General features: G+C 45.2%; 1 protein-coding gene across 1 annotated transcript; it reads right to left on the bottom strand.

Moving 5' to 3' along the window:
* Window positions 1-237: 237 nt before the first annotated feature.
* LOC140719496 (E3 ubiquitin-protein ligase TRIM39-like) lies at window positions 238-12,441 on the bottom strand. Its single transcript, XM_073034217.1, has 6 exons — window positions 12,341-12,441; window positions 8,593-9,122; window positions 8,368-8,463; window positions 7,255-7,277; window positions 7,040-7,158; window positions 238-854 (listed from the first exon to the last, which is right to left on the bottom strand). The coding sequence occupies exons 2-6, from the start codon at window positions 8,980-8,982 to the stop codon at window positions 322-324; spliced, it is 1,161 nt and encodes a 386-aa protein (XP_072890318.1). The 5' UTR covers window positions 8,983-9,122; window positions 12,341-12,441; the 3' UTR covers window positions 238-321.
* Between the last annotated feature and the right edge of the window lie 6,723 nt (window positions 12,442-19,164).

Here is a 19,164-nt window from a genome sequence, read left to right on the forward strand (position 1 = left end):
TGAGACTCTCCTGCACCTCACCTGTGCCCACCACCACTTCGCACCTGTCCAAGATTCACCTTGACTTCCCTCTCCCAGTCAGCCCACCACCACTTGTACCATGTTACCTGTCTCAGTGTGAGTGCACTTTAGGTCCCGGCGAGCTCAGGACCCGCCGCCCACGGCTGCTGCTGAATCCGCAGTGTTTCTGTTCCTTTGACGGATGCGGTGAACAATGTAAAACAAATGGATCGATAATTCTCAAATCATGTTTATTTCACTCTCCGCACATTTATATTTACACTGGCTTATTCCTGACGCCAGTTCCAGGACCTGACCCATTTACAGACCTGGAGCAGGACCAGAGCATATTCTCAGCCACCGGTTTTTATGCCATGTCCAGAAGAAAGGATAAAGTTTCTCTGTGAATTTATTCCCAGTGAAGGTGTGGAGATGGGACTTGGTCACTGCATTGTAAAATGAGACTGTCCCAGACTCATAACTGAGATAAACTCCCATCCTCCCGGGGATGGGACCAGCAGGAAGACAGGATTCAGAGGAGGGGGGAACACTGATCACGTGATTTACCCCTGTGATGATCCAGAATCCAGTCTTTGGTCTCAGTCCAACATGACTCTCCCTTTCCACAGACTCTGCGGCAACTCCCAGACACCAGTACAGATTCCCCTCCACCTCCACCTCCCAGTAATGTCTCCCCGATGTGAATCCCTCCGATCCCAGCACACATTCCCAGACTGTGAACCTCTTCCCGGTGTCAGGGAGATCCCTCCAGGTCCCGGTCCATCTCACACTCTTCCGGTCTTCAGACAGCTCGAGCTCGGGATGCGCTGTTTCCACATCCAGGGTGACAGAGACTGGTGGGGGTGGGGAAGAGAAGCAGAGAATTAGAGGGTCCCCAGGGATTGGGGGGGTGGGGGAGACTCAGGATGCAGAGTAAAGTGTTCCTGAAAATCACACAAAGTGCTGGAGGAAATCAGCGGGTCAAGTGCTCTGTGTGAAGTGAGATAAACAGTTGATATTTCAGGTCATAAGAACAAGGAACACATACCAATCCTCATAGAAGGATCAGAAGTTGACAGAGTGAGCAGTTTCAGGTTCCTGGGTGTCAAGATCTCTGAGGATCTATCCTGGTCTCAACATGTCGATACAGTTATAAAGAAGGCAAGACAGTGACTATATTTATTAGGAGTTTGAAAAGATTTGGTGTGTCAACAAACACACTCAAAAACTTCTATAGTTGTACCGTGGAGAGCACTCTGACAGACTGCGTCATTGTCTGGTATGGAGGGGCTACTGCACAGGACCGAAAGAAGCTGCAGAGGATTGTAAATTTAGTCGGCTCCATCTTGGGTACTAGCCTACAAAGTACCTGGGACATCTTTAAGGAGCGGTGTTTCAGAAAGGCAGTGTCCATTATTAATGCCCTTCCTCACAGCTGCAATCACGCAGGAGGTACAGAAGCCTGAAGGCACACACTCAGCGATTCAGGAACAGCTTCTTCCCCTCTGGTATCCGATTCCTAAATGGACATTGAACCTGTGAACACGACCTCACTTTTTCTTAATATATATATTTTCTGTTTTTTGCATAATTTTAATCCATTCAATATACATATTATTTATTACTTATTTATTTATTATTTTTATTCTATGTTATGTATTGCATTAATCTGCTGCTAAGTTAACAAATTTCACGACGTTTACATGCTGGTGATAATAACCCTGATTCTGATTCTGAAGAACATAAGAAATAGGAGCAGGAGTTGACCATCCAGCCCATCGAACCTGCTCTGCCATTCAATAAGATCATGGCTGATTTGGCCATGGAGGCTTCTCCATAGTCAAGAATAGAAAAACTGGTGATAGCCAGTAGAAACGGGTGTGGGGAAGGGGCGGAACAACAACTGAATTTGGTGTGTAGGGGTGAGTGAACACTAGAGGGATTTAAACAGGAGGTTCTTTAACCCAACATGTTCATGCCAGCGAACTTGCTTTAATGAGCTCATCCCATTTGCCCATTATTCCTTTATACTTTTCTTATCTACATACCAGCCAAGATCCCTACAGATTCCGCTGACAGCCCCCTCAGCTACAGGGAGAAAGTCCAAGCCTATCCCACCTCTGCTTCTATTCCATGTCCTCCAGCCCCAGTCACATCCTCATAAATCAGCGTTGCACCCTCTCCGGTTGAATGTCATCCCTCCTATAGCAAGGAGACCAGTGCTCCAAACGTGGCCAGACCAACATCTTATACACACCTAACAGGAAGTCCCAGCTCCTGTACTCAGTATTCTGACCAATGAACCCTGTCTCTCTCTGTTCTACAACACTCTCCACAGTCCCATCAATTGCTGTTTAATTCCTGACCTGGTTTGTCTGCATAAAATGCCACACCCCACGTTCCTCTGAATTAAACTCCACCTGCCATTCCTCGGCCCGCTGCCCCAGTTGATCAAGTGCTTATTGTAAACTTAGATAAACCGCTTCACTGTCCACTATGCTATGAATTTTAGTGTCATCCATGAAACTGACTTTGTCACCTACATTCTCATCCAAATCATTAATATGAATGTCAAACAACCACAAATGCAGCAGCAACACCTGCAGTTCACAGGCCTCCAGTCAACTATGCCGCAGAGACATTTGGACGGGCATTTCAATAGGCAAGGCACAAAAGGAGACTTGCCTTTTGATGATCAGTGGCACGTGCAGATGGATAAATAGTAAATAAATCAGCACAGAGGTGATGGGTCGAAGGGCCTGTTTCTGTGCTGTTAGACAATGACTCTGTGATATTAAATGGACTGAATGACTGAGCCTCCACAGACTCCGATGCAGAGAATTCTAAAGGTACCCTCTGAGGGTTCACCCATCCTGAGACAGTGACCCCCCCGACCTTCGATTCCGCAGACTGAAGAAGTGTGTCAGCTGGAAATGACAACTGTTCACTCCTCTCCATAGATGCTGCCTGACCTGCTGAGTTCCGCCAGCATTTTGTGTGTGTTATGCAGGGGAAATATCCTCCTTTTTGAGGCCTGAAAGAATCTTGTGTTTCCCTAAGATCTCCTCTCATTCTTCTGAACAGGGAACAGAGAACATGGAACAGTACAGCACAGGAACAGGCCCTTCATTCAATGTGACAGAGACTGATCGATGCTGGCATCAATTCCCTTTCTAAGCCAGTTCCCTGAAAACTTCTATCCTTCGATCTTCCAAAATTTTCTCAAACTCCACCTTAATTATTTCCAATAATAGAGTGGGGAGTGGAGATTGCCAGTGTAGAGAGGAGAAGGGGAGTAAGTGATGAGACATGAGTCTGAGGTGACTGTGGACTGAGGAGGGGTGAAGGATAGCAGGCTGGTCGCCCCAGATCGGGGAGGAGTAGACTCAGATCTACCACAACATCACTTACTGTGCACAGTTTTGTTCACCTTGTTATGGGAAATATGTTATTAATCTAGAAAGAGTACAGAAAAAAAAATTATCATGATGTTGCCTGGACTCAGGGGCCTGAATTACATGGAGTGGTTGAGTAGAGTAGGGTTTTACTCCCTACAACATTGGAGATTGAGGAGTGACCTGATCATGAGGGGCAGAAATAGGGTGACGACCATTATGCTATAAGACATCATAGCAGAATTAGGCCATTTGGCCCATTGAGTCATTTCTGACATTCCACATTGGCAGATTTATTATCCCTCTCTACACCCCTCCCCTGCCTTCTTTCCATAACCTTTGACAACCTGACTAATCAAAACCTATCAACTCCCACTTTAAATATACTCAATGACTTGGCCTCCACAAACATCTGTGGCAATGAATTCCACAGATTCACCACCATCTGGCTGAAGAAATTCGTCTTCATCTCTATTCTAAAAGGAATCCCCTCTGTTCTGTTGCTGTGTCCTCTGATCTTGGACACCTCCACTATAAGAATCTTCCTCTCCACATCCACTCTATCTCGGCTTTTCACTATTAAATAGGTTTCAATGAGATCCCACCTGATTCTTCAATTGTTGACCAGGATTGTCCTTGGCAAATTTTTCCACAGAAGTTTCTACAGAAGTTTACCGGTGCCTTCTTCTGGGCAATATTTGTGCAAGATGGGTGACCCAAAAATTATCAATACTCTTCAGAGATTGTCTGCCTGGCGATAGTGGTCACATAATCAGGGCTTGTATATGCACCAGCTTTTCATATGACCATCCACCACCTACTCCCATGCTTCACTTGACCCTGATTGGTGGGGGGAGGAGGTGGGGGCTAAGCAGGGTGAACCGCAGGATAGCAGAGGGAAGCCTTATACCTCCTTTGTTCCTTTGTTCCACTTTGCCATCCAACTGCTCACAATACTCCAAAAGTAGTCTGACCAATGCCTTATAACGTCTCTCTATCACATCCTCACTCTTATATACTAGTCCTCTGGAAATTTATGCTTTGCCTTCCTCACCACAGACTCAACCTGTAAGTTAAACTTCAGAGAATTGTGCACAAGGATTCCCAAGTCCCTTTGCACCTCTGATTTTTGATTTCTTCCACATTTAGAAAATAGTCTGTACCTTTATTCCTTCTACCAATGTACATGACCGTACACTTCCCTGAGCTATATTCCATCTGCCACTTCTTTGCCTATTCTCCTAATCTGTCTAAGGCCTTCTGCAGACTCCCTGCTTCATCCTCCCTTTAGAATACTTCTTCCTATTTGAGATGTATCTATCTTGTGCCTTCTGAATTTCTCCCCACAACTCTAGCCATTACAGGAAAGCAGTGGCTATCATCGGGCACTCTCACCACCCAGGTCATGCTCTCAGCTTAATGCTGCCATCAAGAAGAAAGTACATGAGCCATAGGGCCCACACCACTGGGTTCAGGAACAATTATTACTCCTCAACCATCAGGCTCTTAAACCAGAAGGGATAACCTCACCCAACTTTAATCTATGAACCCACTTTCAGGAGCCTTCTCAAGTTCTTGATATTTATTGCTTATTAATTATTAATATTTCTTTTTCCCTTTCTTCTAGTATTTGCACAGTTTGTTGTCTTTTCCACACTGGTCATACACCCTGTTCATTGAGTCTATTATGGTTATTGGATTTATTGAGCATGCCTGCAAGGAAATGAATCTCAGGGTTGTATATGGTAACATATATGTACTTTAATGAATTTAATTTGAACTTTGAAATTTGAATCATCCCTGATAGTGTTTCCTTCCAATCAACTTCGGCCAGTTCCTGTCCAAAGGAACACAAGGAATGAAGGGATTATCATGTTGAAAGGACTAGATAAGGTGGAGATGGAGAGGATACATCCTATGGTGGGTGTGTCCAAAACTAGAGTGCACAGCCTCAAAATTGAGGGGTAACCCTTCAAAACAGAGGTAAGGAGGAATTGTTTAACCAGAGAATAGTGAATCAGTGGACTGCTCTGCCACAGGCAGCTATGGAGGCCAAGACTATGGGTGTATTTAAAGCAAAGTTTCCTGATTGGTCAGGGCATCAAATGTTATGGCAAGAAGGCAGGTGTATGGGGTTGAGTGGGATGGCGGGGCAGATTCAATGGGCTGAATGGCCTAATTCTGTTCCTATGTCTTATGGCCTTATGGATTTAAAAGTGACATGAGGAATGTCTTCACATGAAGGGTGGTGCATGTTTGGAACGAGCTGCTAGAAATAAGCAATGTTTAAAAGAATCTACAGTGGATAAGTACTTAGACGGAAGTATTTTATAGGGCTGTTGACCAGGCGTGGCGGCACCTGCTCACTGGGCAGCACAGTCAGCATGGACATTGCCGAATGTATGACACCCTGACCCGAACAAGTCACCCTAAGGATCAATGTGGTCATCGATAAAAGGAAATGGGGGAGGTTTCAAATGAATATTTCTCATCTGTGTTTCCCAGGAAGAGGGTCTTGGAAGCTAAGGAGTTAAGGAAAATGAACAGTAATATCTTGGAACTTATCACAGTACAAAAGCAAAGATGCTGGAAGTGTTAGATGAACCCCGGACAGTGACTGCGTATCTCTGAGTACATTAAGTGTTGCAAGGGGTGACTTAGGAGGACCCAAGTGCAGGACACGTCGATTGAGTTGGGGAGGCTGGCGTAGACCTGAACGTAGAACAGGAAACCGGAGGAATCTTGACAAGGAGACGGGATTTACAGGGACTATTTAGAAACTAGAGCGGAACTTAGAACTAATGGTTCCAATTGGACAAGGGAATGAAGTATCACATGAGAATAGACCAACAAACTGGCAACCTGTGATAGTGTCGCCATCATATTTATTTCCCAGTCTCTGATGAAAACCAGGTGTACGGTATTTGGGTAAACTAGCAGCAAATGGAGATCAAATGATTGAAATTGGGGCATAATCATGGAGAAAGAAGTGTTAAAGGGGAACGGCCAACCGGACCCATGACATTAAGACCAGAGAAGGAATTGCAGGGGCCCTGGCAGATATATGTTCTTGGACATTTCACCCCAGGTGAGCTGCTGGAAGACTGGAGGGTGGCTCAGGTGGTGTCTTGAGTTAAGAAGGACTGGAAGGACAAGCCAGGGAGCTCCAGGCCGCTGAGCCCAGCATCAGTTAATTACTGGAATGGATAATGAGAGACAGATTTACCAGCATTTGGAAAGGCATGGGCTGACTCAGGATAGTCAACATTGTTTTATCCCTGGGAAATAGTCTCATGAATTTGATTGAGTTGTTCTTTGATGAGCTGACAGAAAGGACTATTGAGAATAGTGCAATATATATTGCCTACATAAAGTTCAGCAGGCCTTTGACAAGATTCCATGCAGAAGGCTCATAGAGAAGTTCTGATCACACTGCATTCAGGAGAGCTATTTAATTGGATGCAAAATTGCCTGGGGGTAGGAGCCAGAGGGTGTTGTCCAGACGGGAGCACTGTGACCGGTGGTGTACCACGGGGATCAGTTCAATGGAAGAGAATATAGATGGAATGATTACCGGTAGTAACTTTGTAAGTATCACTTAAAATTGTTCACAAACAAAGAGAATGGAAACTGTAAATGTTTACCTTGCTTACTTGTATCAGACATTTCTTTCAATGTTGTGTTCAACAAAAAGGGGTGATTAAAATTTTCAACAGGTAGCGAGCCATGTGTCATTGACAGGGACTTGTCATCTTCACTAACACTGTAAATATTACACAGCTGGTTATAAACTGAGCATCAGAGATATTTGAACTATTTTACAAATCCATACAGAGTTTCAGTAAAGACCATGTCCTACCTCCTCTTCTGATGAGCTTCCTCCTGAAATAAGCAAAACACAGATCTCAATTGGCTGACTAACTGTATCCCTACAGATGGAACTTGAGCAAATTTATTACCAGTTGATGAAAATTGCCATTTCCTTGACACACACAAAGAAAGGGATATACCAACAAGGGACACAGAACTCTGGGAGAAAGTACAAGGAATGTTTATGAAGATTATACCATAACTGAGAGGATGGAACTGACGGGAAAGACTGGACAGGCTGTGCATTTTAATCAGGGAGGATCAGATGGAGAAGTTTATGAATATTGGTGGATTTGATTGGGTGTGGGTGGAGAACGTATCTCTGCTTGAAATGTAGTGAAGGGAATGTGGAACTCACTGCCACTGGAGTGGCTGAAGTGGAACAGAAGAGATTGAATGTAATGGGGAAGCTGCATGAAGACGAGGGTCCATGGAGTTCGGAGCACTGTTGCTGGGTGTGGTGAGTAGATGGGACGAGGGAAATTAATAGGAAAGAATGGACTGAAAGACCTCAGGGGATATCAGGGGATAATATCAGGGGATATTATAAGTAGGATTCACAGAAATTGTCTTGAATCTCCCGAAGATTTTTCTCCATTGGATTTAGAATCCTCGCCTCTTCTTCCCTGAAATCTCTGAGTAAGCGTTGCTCTTTCTTGGTGACAATCAGCAGACTGGGATGTGATGGGGGACTGAACGTTGTGTGACTGTTATTGAAAAACGAGAGGAGAGGCCAGTTTAATATATGGCCATAAAGTCTTTACTTAGAACATGGAAGGTGACCATTCAGCCCATTGATTCTATGCTTTTTCTCAGATCTTCAATCCCATTCCCTCACGTTTCCCTGAAGCCGAGTTTTCCTCACTGACCCACTAACTCTCACCTGATTCACAGACCACCCAACTCCACAGGGTTAATTACAGTAGCGAATTAAACATTCAGTCAGGATTTCTAGGCAATGTTGGTCCATCGTGGTCTCAGCTAGAACACGCAGACAGCGGTCAGGATCTAACGCAGGTCACTGGAGCTGCGTCACTCTGCAATTCTGCATTAAAGGGAACAAAACTACACAACGACATTAGAAATTCTGAAGAAGCCTCACCCGAACTCCGGAAATCTTCTCTTTCTGTTGCCGCTCCATGTCCTCGAGCTCGCATTTCTTTTCTGTGAGAGAGTCTAACGCAGATTTAACCCGGTCCTGGGAAGCAGAGAGTGAAGGAATTAGACAAAAAAGATGCAGTGCTGATTCGGGATAGTTTATTGTCATATACACCACGGGTTAGAAAATAAATATGCAATGAAAAAGCATCTGGTGATTTTCTTTTACCCTATCGACTGCAACAGCTTCTTTAATTGGCAGGAAGCGGTGATCTCTGTGTTCCCGTGCATCTCTGCAGATCACACAGAGCAGTTTCTCGTCGGTTTCATAAAACAGCCTCAGTTCGTCCTCAGGTTTCTCGCAGCGAAGTTTATTTTTCTTTCCTGTCGGATTCAGGTTTAGTTTTCGAGCTTTCTCAGACAGATTTGCTAAGGCCCGATTGACTTTAAGGGTGCGATCTGGGCAGGAGTTTCTCTGCTCCCTTTCCCAAAACTGCATCATACAGGAGCGGCAGAAATTGTGTCCACACTCCAGGATAACGGGATCGGTGGAGGAATCCAGACAGATGGGACAAATTGCCTCCTCCGTTAAACTGTCGATCTGGCCTCTCGAAACCATCTTAACTCCCGATACTTCCTGATTCAGGTTCCTTAACTTTCGGCGAGCTGTGGAACCCCTGCAGTACCGCGATTGTCCACTGGACGCGCTGCCGTCTCAGGGTACTGCGTGTACTCAGTGGGAAGGAATTGTTGCAATTTCTACAACAAGGTGGGATCAGAAACACATTAAACATGTGGGAACATAACTAAAAAACTCAGCCACGGTCGATCCCAAGCCCGGATGCGAAAGGAAGAGGGTTGGGCATGGGGCCAGCAATCCCATCCCGTAAAACCCCGATGTGACAGATATTTAGATAGATAGATACTTTATTCATCCCCATGGGGAAATTCAACATTTTTTCCAAAGTCCCATACACTTGTTGTAGCAAAACTAATTACATACAATACTTAACTCAGTAAAAAATATGATATGCATCTAAATCACTCCCTCAAAAAGCATTAATAATAGCTTTAAAAAAGTTCTTAAGTAGTTTACTTAAGTACATTGAGTCCGAACCCCGGCACTTTAACATATCTTACTCCTGGCGGTTGAATTGTAAAGCTGAATGGCATTGGGGAGTATTGATTTCTTCATCCTGTCTGAGGAGCATTGCATCGATAGCAACCTGTCGCTGAAACTGCTTCTCTGTCTCTGGATGGTGCAATGTAGAGGATGTTCAGGGTTTTCCATAATTGACCATAGCCTACTCAGCACCCTTCGCTCTGCTACCGATGTTATACTCTCCAGTACTTTGCCCACGACAGAGCCCGCCTTCCTTACCAGCTTATTAAGACGTGAGGCGTCCCCAACACGCCACCACAAAGAAGAGGGCGCTCTCCACAACTGACCTATAGAACATCTTCAGCATCTCACTACAGACATTAAATGACGCCAACCTTCTAAGGAAGTACAGTCGACTCTGTGCCTTCCTGCACAAGGCATCTGTGTTGGCAGTCCAGTCTAGCTTCTCGTCTAACTGTACTCCCAGATACTTGTAGGTCTTAACCTGCTCCACACATTCTCCATTAATGATCACTGGCTCCATATGAGGCCTAGATCTCCTAAAGTCCACCACCATCTCCTTAGTCTTGGTGATATTGAGACGCAGGTAGTTTGAGTTGCACCATATCACAAAGTCCTGTATCAGTTTCCTATACTCCTCCTCCTGTCCATTCCTGACACACCCCACTATGGCCGTGTCATCAGCGAACTTCTGCACATGGCAGGACTCCGAGTTATATTGGAAGTCTGATGTGTACAGGGTGAACAGGACCAGAGAGAGCACGGTCCCCTGCGGCGCTCCTGTGCTGCTGACCACCGTGTCAGACCTACAGTCTCCCAACCGCACATACTGAGGTCTATCTGTCAAGATTTGAACTGAATCTCCAAAGACCTCATCCCTTGGTTAGGAAGGACCTTCACCTGCAAGACAACCAAAGTCATGGTGTGTAAAGACAAGCCACAGGATCAACCTTCGGCCCTGAACAGGGAATTTTTGCAAGCGCTGTTGGCAGCCGGTACCACAGTAAGCGTGATGGGCATAAGAAGAAGCGGAACATTAGTGAAGCCGGAGAGAAGAGCCTGGTTCAATCTGAGGCTGGAAAGAAAGGGACAAGTTCTGAAAAGAGACGCACAAGAAGCTGCAGATGCTGAAATCTCGAGTAAGAAACAAGATACTAAAGGAACGGCGCAGGTCAGGCAGCACCTGTGGAGAGATTTCCGGGTCAAGATCCGTCATTTGCCCTGCCTCAACCCGAAATGTAGATTATCCATTTCCCATCACAGATGCTGCCCGATCTATTCAGTTCCTCCAGCAGATCAATTTTAATTTTTTGAGGTCTAAAGAAAGTCAGACTGGTGTGTAAAACGGTGGTTAAATAAACATTTAAATCAACTGCTAAATTAGTGTGGAGAGAATATCATGCTGTGAGGAGACTGGTGCCGTGGTGATGACCAACCTGTGTCTGCAGGAAAAAGCACAGGACTGGATATTATACGTCACAGGGTGGAAAACATTCAGTTTTTCCGCGAAGTTTTATCTCCACAGCTCTTCAAATGAAGAATCTTCCTAACTTCACCTATGTCCATCCTGGCTCCAATGAAAGGTCCGCTCTCCCTCATTCTGGACACAGCCCACAATTTGAATTCTTTTTTTCCCACGAAAATAAACTATTCACAGTAAAATATTCTCAATAATAAACCATGCAATACATTCATGGTCAATGCAGTACTTTTACATTCATTAAAACCGTTAGGACCGTTTCTGCTCGTGTGGCCCCTGGGATGGTTCAAGACTACAACAATTGAGAGACCTCCCCAACCAACCCGGCCTCTCCCTGTCCAGTGGCAGGGGAACCCTATCCCTTCAATGAGTCGCTCAGCACGTACTCCTGCAGCCTGGAAGGTGCCAGTCTGCTACACTCCTCTGCAACAGGGGCTTCCATCCTTTTTTTATAGCATGGACCGATACCATTAACTGAGGGGTAGTGGACCCCAGGTTGGGAAACCCTATGGACATCTCGATGTGATGGCAGACCATCATATTTCGGGCATCATTCTCCGAATTGGTCATCTCACGGCAGCACTTGATGTCCGTGTTCCTGTGCGTCCTGGGAACTGCCCGAAGATCAGTGTCACTCAGCTGCTGTGGCACAGGCCTTTGCATCTTCTTCCACATCTCTTTCGCGAGCCCACAGTCCGCAAAGAGGTGAGTGAACGTCTCATCTCCACTGCATCAATCTCGGGGCAGCGTGCGGTGTGCAGGGCTCCTCTCACCGCCAGCCAGGCAAGGTCTTGGTGACTGTTGGTGAGATCTGGTGATGAGGCATTCAGCCATATATGGTCTGGACTGTCGCCTCGGTCCATCCAGTGCAAGACTCTCCGTGCTGTCCATGCCTAATGTTCTTGTAGTTGTTGTTCTGTAAGAACTGTGACCAGGTACGTTAGCGCAGGGTTCCCGTCGATAGGTGATGAACAACGTAGCTTCAGGGAGCTTCCTTTGATTCTGAGAACTGATTCAGACTGACACCTCCAGGCGCCAGCAGGCCATTCTCGGACACACTCACAACCAATCAGCGAGCACTTTTGGGAAAGCGGGCTCTCATTGGCGGAGCAGCCCGTCCAGTGTCAGTGGGCGGAGTTTAAAACTGGGAGCGAGCGTCCAGGCGAGTCACAAAAATACAACTGCAGATGCTGTGGATCAATGAATACGTACACAACGCTGGAAGAACTCAGCAGGTCAGGCAGCATCCGTGAGAAAAGAGTAGCCAATGTTTCGGGCCGAGACCCTTCATCAGGAAAGTTAGGCGCGAGGGCGCAGATCGGGAGTAGCACCTCGGGCAAAAGCTACAACACCGACCAGGGTCTTGAATCTTACCGATGGCAGATGTGGAAGAGACTGGCGGAGAATCCCTGAGATGGTTCAATTACGAGGGGTGCTCGGCCTTTCTCCGCCGTGGATTGGAACTTCTTGTCTGCAGCTGCCTCCTAAACCCCCCTCCTGCTGCTGGAATCTCTGGTGCTCTCACTGCTCCCCTGTGCAATCGGACAGGCTGTATAGGCCAAGGGAGAACAAGGCGCAAAGGTAAACAGGTTTTAGAAAATAAAAAAACAGGAGCAGGCGTGGCCATTGCGCCTGTTCTGCCCTTTACTCCATGGAGCAGGAGGGTGAAAAGATGGGTAAATATAAATATACGGTCAGCACAGAAATATTGTGCCGAAGGGCATGTTCCTGCACCTACTGTATAATGTTCTGTCCTGTGGTGAAATACTGTCAGGCAAACAACTTTCTCAGTGAGATGGGAAATTTGATGCAACATGACATTGAGAGGTGTCAGGTACACTGGGATTACTAAGACTGCTGCAGGAACACTTCCAGACCTGTTGTGCTGTGAGGTCCTGCTCTTCCTAAATAGATGTAGAGAGACAGACAGTATGGGGAGTGGCAGAACATGTCTCTGCAAACCAAGGTGTTGTCATGAACATGTCCCATTTGCCCTCTTCCCTATCAAGCACGTATCGATGTTGTAATTTATTGTCTTTCAAATATTTTAATTTGACCTCCACCATTTCCTCTGGCAGCTCATTCCACAACACACCACACTTTCCCCTCACCTGAAACCTCTGTCCACAGGGTTTAGACTCCGTGACCCTTAGAAACGGACTGTAACCATCCACCTTACCTGTGCATTTTGTAAACCTCAATAAGCTCAGCCCTCAGCCTCAGGGAAAACAGTCCAGGCTCGTCCGGGTTCTCCTCATCACTCAAGGAGTAGTTCTGACAACATCAGACTGAAATATTTCTGCACCATTTCCAGCTTCTTGTCATCCTTGCTGCCACCAGGTAACCAGAATTGTGTCCAACACTCCGAGTGTGTTTGCACCAATCTCTTGTACAATTGCACCATGTCATGAAAACTGTTGCACTTAATACCTTGACTGATGAAGACAAGGGTATCAAATGCCTTCTTCACCACTTTGCCTAGCTATATCTTCACCCCGGCAAATATGTACTTGCTTCCATCAGTATCTCTGTTCTTCAACACTCCCCACGGTCCTGACATTCACTGGATTAAATTCCCACACTTGTCTGAGTTGATTTCCTTCTGCTGTTCCTTGTCCACTTTCCCAGTTGATTTAAATGTAGATCTATACTGCCCGTTTAAATGCCTCTTAAACATTACAATTGTATCTGCCTCCATCACTCCACATCCCAGTTGTGCATTCCAGGAAGATGCCACTCGAGTCTTGAACATCCCAGTTTATCTTTGACCCTCTTACTTTAATGTTTTACACTTCACGTGGTGTCCTCAGGGAAATAACACTGACTGAGACTGTCTCATAATTAGAATAACAAGAGGTGATCTCACTGACACAGACACAGTCTCACTGGGTATTGACAGGGTAGAGGCAAGAATGATGTTTCCCCTGGATGGGGTGTGGAACCAGGGGTCACAGACTCAGTAACACTGACTGAGACTGTCTCATAATTAGAATAATAAGAGGTGGTCTCACTGGCACAGACACAGTCTCACAGGGTAGAGGCAGAAATGATGTTTCTGCTGGATGGGGTGTGGAACCGGGAGGCACAGACTCAGTAATCAGATTTGCCTGAAAATGACCCAAACATTCCAGTCCATGCCTGTTCATGTCCCTGTTTAAATGCATCTTAAACATCACGATCATATCTGCTTCCACCACTCCCCATCCTGGCCGCCCATTCCAGGAAGATACCACTCATTGTGTCCAAAAACCCTGGTTCAACTTTGACCCTCTTACTTTGAAGTTTTACCCTTCACATAGTGCCCTCAGGGAGATTACACCGAGTGAGACTGTCTCGTAATTAGAAGAATAAGAGGTGGTCTCACTGGCACAGACACAGTCTCACTGGGTATTGACAGGGTAGAGGCAGGAATGATGGGGTGTGGAGCCAGGGGTCACACAATCAGGGCTCACAATCAGAGGCTCACAATCAGGGCTCACAATCAGAGGTCTCCTCAGCAGGACTGAGATGAGGAATTATTTTCTTACCCAGTGTGTGTTGTAATTCTCTGCAAAAGATTTCTGGATTTAAGGGGAACAGTGATGATGGGATGGTGCAGGAAATTGGCACTGAGGTCAGTGATCAGCCATGTTCTGAGTGAAGGGTAGATCAGGAGCAAGGGGCAGAATGGCCACAACTGCTCCTGTTTCTCAATTTCTTGAAACACAAATCGATTTTGGGTCTTTTAATTTTTTGGTCTTCAGTCTGTTGGATTACACAGGGGAGCGGTAACGAATGCACTCTGTGTAGAGCATCCTCTGTACCCCGTGTTGACTGTATTTACTCCACTGTCCCCAGTGTTTGTAACAGTATGCAGAGTTTGTTGTATTCATTGTTTTTGTATCCAGTGAGAAACACGTCTGTGTAAGCACCCGGGACACTTTACTGCATTTACACAACGACTGTACCTAAATACCAGTTGTTGTTGTTGACTGCTGCGTCCACAACTGAACATAGAACATTGAACAATACAGCACAGGAACAGGCCATTCGGCCCACAAGTCTGTGCTGAACATTGTGCTAATTCGATCTCATGCCATCTGCCTGTACATGGTTCACAACCCTCCATTCCCTGTCTGTTCATGTGTCTGTCTGAATGTCACTGAAGTGTTGTTGTTGTATCTGTTTCCACCACCTCCCCTGACAACATGCTTACGGCACCTACTTCTGTGTAGAACAAACTTGTCTCATTGATCTGTAACGTAAAGGTGAGTCATAAACAATTTTTGAATTCTATTCAGAGCAAAAGTAGAACTGGGGAAAGAAAGGTCCCCTTAAGGAGAGAGAGAGAGAGAGTGAGTGTGTGTGTGTGTGTGTGTGTGTGTGTGTGTGTGTGTGTGTGTGTGTGTGTGTGTGTGTGTGTGTGTGTGTGTGTGTGTGTGTGTGTGTGTGTGTGTGTGTGTGTGTGTCCATTGGAAATTAGTGAGGTCTGAGTACTGCATGTGTTTAAAGTGAAGACGGATAAGGAAGCTGTCGATTTTGTTGAATTTATCGGCATCTACTTTACCGTCTTATCATGAATCTGATATTCTGTTGCTTCGTAAACCCGTTGTTCATCGTTGTTACTGCCCTGAATTCAGGACTCCGCCATTTCAGCTGATCATGTTTGGAAGTTCGTTCATTGCAGTGCCGTTTCCAGCCAGAGGATGGGGATCTTTGCAGCTCCACCTGCTGCTGGAAACCGGGATTGCAGGAAGGGGAGAAATAAAATGATGGGACTCTCAGCTGGAGCAAAGTCAAAGTAAATATACTGCCCTGAAATTAATTTTCTTGTCAGCGTTTGCAGGAAACTAAACAAATAGAATGGAATTCCAAAAAAAACAAACAAATTATAAAGAAGCAACCAATGTACAAAAGACAACAATTTGTTGAAATGGTCATCGTACACTACTACAGCACCGAAACAGGAATTTCAGTCCAGCTAGTCCTTTCGGACTGTTAGTCTACCTAATCCCATCAACCTGCACCTGGAACATAGTTTTCCATATCCTTCTGGCATTTCCTTGTCCAAACTTCACTTAAATATTGAAATTGGACCACTTCCAATGGTAGCTCATTCTGCACTCGGACCATCCTCTGAGTGAAGATATTCCCCTACAGATTGCCATTAAATATTTGACCCTTCACCGTTAACCTATGAACTCTAATTTCAGTCTCACCAAAACACAGTGAAAATGCCCGCATGTATTAACCGGATATATAGACATATAAGTATACAGGACAGGATGGGCCATTCGAGCCACAATGTTGTGCGAACCAGCTAAAAAACAAATCAAATACTAATCCCTCCTACCTACACCATGTGCATATGCCTCCGTGTGTGTATTCAAATGTCCCTTAACAATCTCTGATGTATTTGTCTCCACCACCATACAAGGGAGCACTTTCCAGGCCTCCACTGCTCTGAGTAAAAACAAACCCCTCACATCCCTCTTGAACCTATCGCCTCCCACTTCAATGTTTACCCTCTGGTATTTGACATTTCAACCCTGGGAAACCGATACTCTGCAGCATCGGAAGCAGAGAGGAGATTGGATAGAGGTTTATAAAATAATCTTATAGATTCTCATAGATAGTAGAGTAGAAACTGATACTTCCTACCTACTCTATCTATGCCCCTTATAATCTTATAAACCTCTATCAGATCTCCACTCAGCTTCTGACGCTGCAGAGAAAACAACCCAGACTCTTGTGATAGCACTTGCCTCTAAATCAGTCAGCATGCTGGTGAACCTCTTCTGCACCTTCTCCAAAGCCTCAACATCCTTCCAATAGTGGGCCGACCAGAACCGGGCACAATACTCCAGTTGTGGCCTAACCAGAGTTTTATAACAGTATCATTTTCCAGTGGTTCGATATCCACTCTCACCTCCCTTTTACACTTTATGTATCAGAAGAAGCTTTTGGTATTCTCTTTAATATTATTGTATAGCTTACTTTCTATTCCATCTTTACCTTCTTAATGACTTTTTAAGTTGCCTTCTGTTGGTCTTTAAAAGCTTCCCAATCCTCGAACTACCAACTATTAATTTTGCTCTATTATATGCTCTCTCTTTGGCTTTTAAGCTGGCTTTGACATCACTTGTTAACCGTGGTTGTGTCACCTTGTCTTTAAAATACTCCTCCCTCCTTGGGATGTATATAACCTGTGCCTTCTGAATTGCTTCCAGAAATTCTAATCATTGCTGGTCTGCTGTTACCCTGCCAGTATTCTTTTCCAATCAATTCTGGCCAACTCCTCCCTCGTGCCCCTGTCATTCCATTTACTCCACTATAAAGCTGATTCAATAGACAATAGGTACAGGAGTAGGCCACTCGGTCCTTCGAGCCAGCACCGCCATTCAATGTGATCATCCACAATCAGTACCCCGTTCCTGCCTTCTCCCCATATCCCTTGACTCTGCTATCTTTAAGACCGCTATCAAACTCTTTCTAAAGTCAGATACATCTGACTTTAGCTACTCTTTCTCAAATGTTAGGGTGAATTTGATAATATTATGATCATGGGCCCCCAAGAGGTATTTTACCTTAAGCTCTAATCAGTTCCAGGTTATTTTACAATACACAATCCAGAATAGCTGAACACCACCCCCACCCCCCCAGTAGGCTCAACCATGAGCTGCTCCAAAAAGTCATCTTGTAGGCATTTTAGACATTCCCTCTCTTGGGGTCCAGCACCAACCTGATTTTCCCAATCTACCTGCACATGGAAATCCCCATGGCTAGTGAAACATTGCCTTTTTGGCACGCATTTTCTATCGCCCATTGCAATTTGTTGACCACATCCTTACTACTGTTTGGGATCTGTATACAGCTCCTGTCAAGGGGTTCCAGTTCCTTAGCTTTATCCACAATGATTCAACACCTTCCAACCCGATGTCACCTTTGTAATGATTTGCTTTCATTTTTTACCAACAGAACAAAGCCACCCTGTCTGCCTTCCTGCTTATCCTGTGGATACAAAGTGTACCTTCAACATTAAGCCCCGAGCTATAATATTCAAATCATGATTCAATGATGCCTACAACATCATACATGCCAATCTGTAACTGTGCTACAAGATCATCTAGCTTGTTCCATATACAGTGCACATTCAAATATAGCAGCTTCAGTTGTGCAATCACCTTTTATCTTTTTGTCCGCCTTTTACATTGCTCATTCTGTTGACTGCAATTTTGCCCTTTCATCAGTCACTTCTTGTTTGGACTCTTGGTACATATTATTTTGTTTGTAAACCAACAACCTCATCCTCAGCACTTTCATTCCATTTCCCATCTCCCTGCCAAATTAGTTTAAACCTCCTGAACAACTCTGTTATCCTGCCCACAAGAATACTGGAACCCCTTGGGCCTTTTCTGCAATTCGTACCTTGTCCAGAAGAGCTCCTAATTATCTATAAATCTGATCCCCTGCCCTCTGCACCATACAGTCACCTTGCAAATTATCCTATTCTTTGCCTCCAGAGATTACTATGCTGGTGGTCCTGTTCTTCAGCTCTCTACCTAGCTCCCAAAAATCTCTCTTCAGGACCTCCTCACCTTGTCTATCTATGTCATTGGTGTCAATATGTACCAAGACTTCTGGCTGTCCACTGTTGCCCTTGAGAATGCCATGGACCCGATCTGAGTCATCCCTGATTCTGGCATCAGGGAGGCAACATATCACACAGATGTCTCTACTGCGCCCACAGTATCTCATTCCTGCTGCCCTGACTTTGGAATCTCCTATCAACTCCGACACCAACCTGATTTTCTCAAAACCCTTGCATATTGAAGTCCCCCATTACAATTGTGACATTGCCCTTATTACAAGCCTTTTCCAACTCCCATTTCAATCTCAGCCTCGTTTTTTGGCTACTATTTGGATTTATATGATTCTCGTAATCTTTTTCCCCACACTTGCAGTTTCTATTCAACATTTTCTGACCCTATGTCACCTCTTCCTAAAGATGAAGTTCCATCTCTTGCCAACAGAACCACACCACCGCCTCTGCCTTCCTGCCTGTCCTTTCGATACAAAGTGTATTCTTTGATGTGAAGCTCCCAGCTGTTGCCTTCTTCCAGCCTCAACTCAATGTCATACCAATAAATCTCTTAATTGCGCCACAAATTTGTCCACCTTATTCTGAATGCTACATGTATTTAAATACAGCACCTCAG

Source organism: Hemitrygon akajei, chromosome 2, assembly GCF_048418815.1.
Source record: "Hemitrygon akajei chromosome 2, sHemAka1.3, whole genome shotgun sequence".
NCBI classification, from domain to species: domain Eukaryota; kingdom Metazoa; phylum Chordata; class Chondrichthyes; order Myliobatiformes; family Dasyatidae; genus Hemitrygon; species Hemitrygon akajei.